The 5000-nt window shown below is 38.5% G+C and overlaps 1 protein-coding gene across 1 annotated transcript in view; it reads right to left on the bottom strand.

The window, feature by feature from the left end:
• Positions 1-5000, bottom strand: part of LOC127619698 (collagen alpha-1(XIV) chain) — a 73626-nt gene that overhangs the window by 19860 nt on the left and 48766 nt on the right. Inside the window, exons 24-28 of the mRNA XM_052092649.1 lie at positions 4719-4865; positions 4518-4592; positions 4290-4429; positions 1103-1226; positions 847-990 (exon numbers count right to left, since the gene is read on the bottom strand). Of these exons, the coding sequence (XP_051948609.1) occupies positions 847-990; positions 1103-1226; positions 4290-4429; positions 4518-4592; positions 4719-4865 (630 nt within the window). The remainder of the gene's footprint in view (positions 1-846; positions 991-1102; positions 1227-4289; positions 4430-4517; positions 4593-4718; positions 4866-5000) is intronic.

Here is a 5000-nt window from a genome sequence, read left to right on the forward strand (position 1 = left end):
GTTCGACCCCCACAGCCACCACCATTGTGTCCTTGAGTAAGACACTTAACTCCAGGTTGCTCCGGGGGGATTGTCCCTGTAATAAGTGCACTGTAAGTCGCTTTGGATAAAAGCGTCTGCCAAATGCATAAATGTAAATGTAAATACAGCCAACACTGGTAATCATAACATTGGGTCTTGATTTCACACCCATTCGTCGTAATATTTGTTTTGGTATAAAAGCTTTAGCATTTTTAATCGCCGATGCCGATATCCAGAGAGCAGGGCGGCCGATACAATGCCGATATATCACACAATTAAATATAGTACATAACATTAACATGCTGGATCTGCTCAAGATTTGTGAGGTTGGTTTATTATATGTTTAAATGAGATATGCACATATTAGCAGACGGTATATGATATTAGTTTTACTGATATTTGCCTTTTTATCATTAGATAAGGCAGTTAAAGTTACAGGGAACTGTTGCGGAGAGATGGAGAATGAAACACTTTAACATTATGAGCTCAAACGCTTCTGTCGCGGTTCTGATATGTGGACCGTTTAAATGACACTGTTGCACACCGGTCTGTTACTGTAGCAACATGATGCACATAACAACAAAACAAACCATGACTGATCGTTTACATGTCTCACTCACGTCACATGCAAACATATGATTCTCATCTCCCTCAAATAAAAGAAAATATCGCCCAAATGGGAAAATGTATCTGCCAATAGCGATAATTAAAAAAGTCAGAATGGCAATATATCGGTCGAACACTACTTAAAAGTAATTTTTATTTAACTTTGATATCCATGAAGAGCGACTGCTTTAAGTGTGCACTGTTGCTTTGGTGACGCACCTTCTGCCTGTATCTCCTGAGAGACCAGGTGGACATCGTCTTGGGACCGGCCGTCCGTCAGGACCACCAGGACTTTCGGCACGCCCCGTCTGGCTCCGCCCACTGCAGTGAACACAGTGTCTTTCACATGCTTCATCGCTCTGCCTGCAGAGGTCAGAGGTCACAGGTTATGAGCATTATTATACAGTGTGTTTAAGACTGTGATATACTGTGCAAATGTGTTGTGAGGTATGAATGAATGTGGGCTTGTTTTTACCTGTCTTAGTGTTTCCTCCTTTATATGAGATTCTCAGAATGGTGTCCAGCAGATTTTCTTTATTATCATATGAGCTCAATTTAAACTCAGTCCGAGCGTCGTCACTGAACTGAGCTATAGCCACCTGACAGAGACAGACAGACAATCTCAGAATTTTGTTTCCTTAAATTTGTATTTTTAGGACTTAAACAGCTTTAAAACAAGATACATTTAGTAGAGGCAAAATGGCATTAGATGGCATAAAATGTAAACTTATTTTTAATGAATATATCTTTAAATAACTAACTTTTCTTACCCCATTGGCTAATTATAGCTGTTTTAAACTATCACAGCATTTTGCCAGATTTATGCTTAACAAATAGCTGAAGTTAATTTAAAAACAATCCCTGATCGTGTCAGTCTGATCTTAACAGTTTGAGCGCCACATTTCAGTACAAACTGTTTTATGAATCTGTCACTTTATAATGTTAATTGAAAGATGGGAAAGTTAAAAACTACAGTGGAAAGAAAAAATATGTGAACCCTTTGGAATTACCTGCATTTATGAATAAATTTGTTTTAAAATCTAGTTTGATCTGCATTCGAGTTACAATAATGAACTTAACTAATAACACACATATTATTGTTTTGTTCTTGTAGATATTCAATACATCATTCATACAAGTAAGTGAACCCCTAGGCTAATGATGTCAACAAAAAGAGGTGTGGGTTAGAGATACTCTGACTTATAAAAAGCACTCAAACATTTTGAGTTTGTTATTCACAAGAAAAAACTCCTGACGCGGATCAAGAGATCACAGAAAACTTACGATAAACAATTCTTGCATTGGATAAAGCTGGAAAGGGTTACAGAGTTATCTGGACGAGTTTAGATAGTCCACAGTTAGACAAACTGTCTATAAATGGAGATGATTTAGTACTATAGGTACTCTCACTAGAAGTGGCCGTTAGATATTCATCTGTCCACAGTTAGACAAACTGTCTATAAATGGAGATGATTTAGTACTATAGGTACTCTCACTAGAAGTGGCCATTAGATATTCATCTGTCCACAGTTAGACAAACTGTCCATAAATGGAGATGATTTAGTACTATAGGTACTCTCACTAGAAGTGGCCGTTAGATATTCATCTGTCCACAGTTAGACAAACTGTCTATAAATGGAGATGATTTAGTACTATAGGTACTCTCTCTAGAAGTGGCCGTTAGATATTCATCTGTCCACAGTTAGACAAACAGTCTATAAATGGAGATGATTTAGTACTATAGGTACTCTCTCTAGAAGTGGCCGTTAGATATTCATCTGTCCACAGTTAGACAAACTGTCTATAAATGGAGATGATTTAGTACTATAGGTACTCTCACTAGAAGTGGCCGTTAGATATTCATCTGTCCACAGTTAGACAAACAGTCTATAAATGGAGATGATTTAGTACTATAGGTACTCTCACTAGAAGTGACCGTTAGATATTCATCTGTCCACAGTTAGACAAACAGTCTATAAATGGAGATGATTTAGTACTATAGGTACTCTCTAGAAGTGACCGTTAGATATTCATCTGTCCACAGTTAGACAAACAGTCTATAAATGGAGATGATTTAGTACTATAGGTACTCTCTCTAGAAGTGGCCGTTAGATATTCATCTGTCCACAGTTAGACAAACTGTCTATAAATGGAGATGATTTAGTACTATAGGTACTCTCTCTAGAAGTGGCTGTTAGATATTCATCTGTCCACAGTTAGACAAACTGTCTATAAATGGAGATGATTTAGTACTATAGGTACTCTCACTAGAAGTGGCCGTTAGATATTCATCTGTCCACAGTTAGACAAACTGTCTATAAATGGAGATGATTTAGTACTATAGGTACTCTCACTAGAAGTGGCCGTTAGATATTCATCTGTCCACAGTTAGACAAACAGTCTATAAATGGAGATGATTTAGTACTATAGGTACTCTCACTAGAAGTGACCGTTAGATATTCATCTGTCCACAGTTAGACAAACAGTCTATAAATGGAGATGATTTAGTACTATAGGTACTCTCTCTAGAAGTGACCGTTAGATATTCATCTGTCCACAGTTAGACAAACAGTCTATAAATGGAGATGATTTAGTACTATAGGTACTCTCTCTAGAAGTGGCCGTTAGATATTCATCTGTCCACAGTTAGACAAACTGTCTATAAATGGAGATGATTTAGTACTATAGGTACTCTCACTAGAAGTGGCCGTTAGATATTCATCTGTCCACAGTTAGACAAACTGTCTATAAATGGAGATGATTTAGTACTATAGGTACTCTCACTAGAAGTGGCCGTTAGATATTCATCTGTCACAGTTAGACAAACTGTCTATAAATGGAGATGATTTAGTACTATAGGTACTCTCACTAGAAGTGGCCATTAGATATTCATCTGTCCACAGTTAGACAAACTGTCTATAAATGGAGATGATTTAGTACTATAGGTACTCTCTCTAGAAGTGGCTGTTAGATATTCATCTGTCCACAGTTAGACAAACTGTCTATAAATGGAGATGATTTAGTACTATAGGTACTCTCACTAGAAGTGGCCGTTAGATATTCATCTGTCCACAGTTAGACAAACTGTCTATAAATGGAGATGATTTAGTACTATAGGTACTCTCACTAGAAGTGACCGTTAGATATTCATCTGTCCACAGTTAGACAAACTGTCTATAAATGGAGCTGATTTAGTACTATAGGTAATCTCACCAGAAGTGGCCGTCATGCCAAGAAGTCTCAAAGGGAACACCGCAGAATGATCAATGAGGTAAAACAGATCCCTAGAGTGACAGATAAGACTTGAAGAAATCATTGGATCTGGTTAACATTTCAGTGTTTGTCTATTCTTGTGACTTTGATGAAGATGAGATCACATTTAATGGCCAATTAATGCAGAAAACCAGCTGATCACAAAGGGTTAACATACTTTTTCTTGACACTGTATCTTGGACCCAGACACAAAACCCATAGCTCATGCATGAGCGCAGAAAATAAAATATTTCACAAGTAAAGAGGATATTTCCATAGAAGTTTTAAAGACAAAGCAGCAAAAAAAAAAAAAACGGCCTGTTTAATCAAAAACATTTTATATGACCCCTTTAAGATGAACCTCAACCCTGAAGACTAAAGAATAAAGTCACGAGGATCCCGTCTCTCACTTGTGTTCCGTCTGGACCGATCCGGTCTAGTGCTCCCGCTGTGTTATACAGGAAACGGATGATCTTCTGAAAGTTAGCATCTCCAATACTCCACGATCCATCCACCACAAACACCAGATCTGCTTTAGCAGCTCGACACACTGAGACAGACGAAATCATGTTGTGGTCACTGAACCGTCACCTGTGTTTAATAATGTGTTTTTAAAGGATGTGATTTTATCGTGGTACCTTCTTTAGCGGCGGGTAGAGTGGGCGGGGGGGAGGTGGTGCTGGGTCTGGTGGGGGGGACTGTGGGCACAGAATCTACAGAGAAATTTACATTTCAGCGTTAGAATAGAACATGAAATCATACTAACAACTGCAGTTGAAAGTGTGAAGTGTTCAATATGTCACACATCAGCTTTGTATGTTGTAAGCATGTGCACATACATGTTCTCTGCGTGGTGGTGACCGCGGGACCTTCCGTGTCCTGCAGCTGCGCATGAACACTGATCACGTACTGCATGTTCGGCGTAAGGTCATTGAAACAGTGCCTGGAGGCGGAGCCACCCAACCTCACTTCCTGTTTTTCACCATCTGTAAAACAAGGTATGACATCACACTTGCAGCAGCCAATCAGACATGCATAAAAAGTTGTCAATAGTGCTCTGGATGCTGAGGTGCTTTGCTAAAAACTTTAAATATTTGTATGCATTACAAAATGTTCCCTGT

This window comes from Xyrauchen texanus, chromosome 26, assembly GCF_025860055.1.
Source record: "Xyrauchen texanus isolate HMW12.3.18 chromosome 26, RBS_HiC_50CHRs, whole genome shotgun sequence".
NCBI classification, from domain to species: Eukaryota; Metazoa; Chordata; class Actinopteri; order Cypriniformes; family Catostomidae; genus Xyrauchen; species Xyrauchen texanus.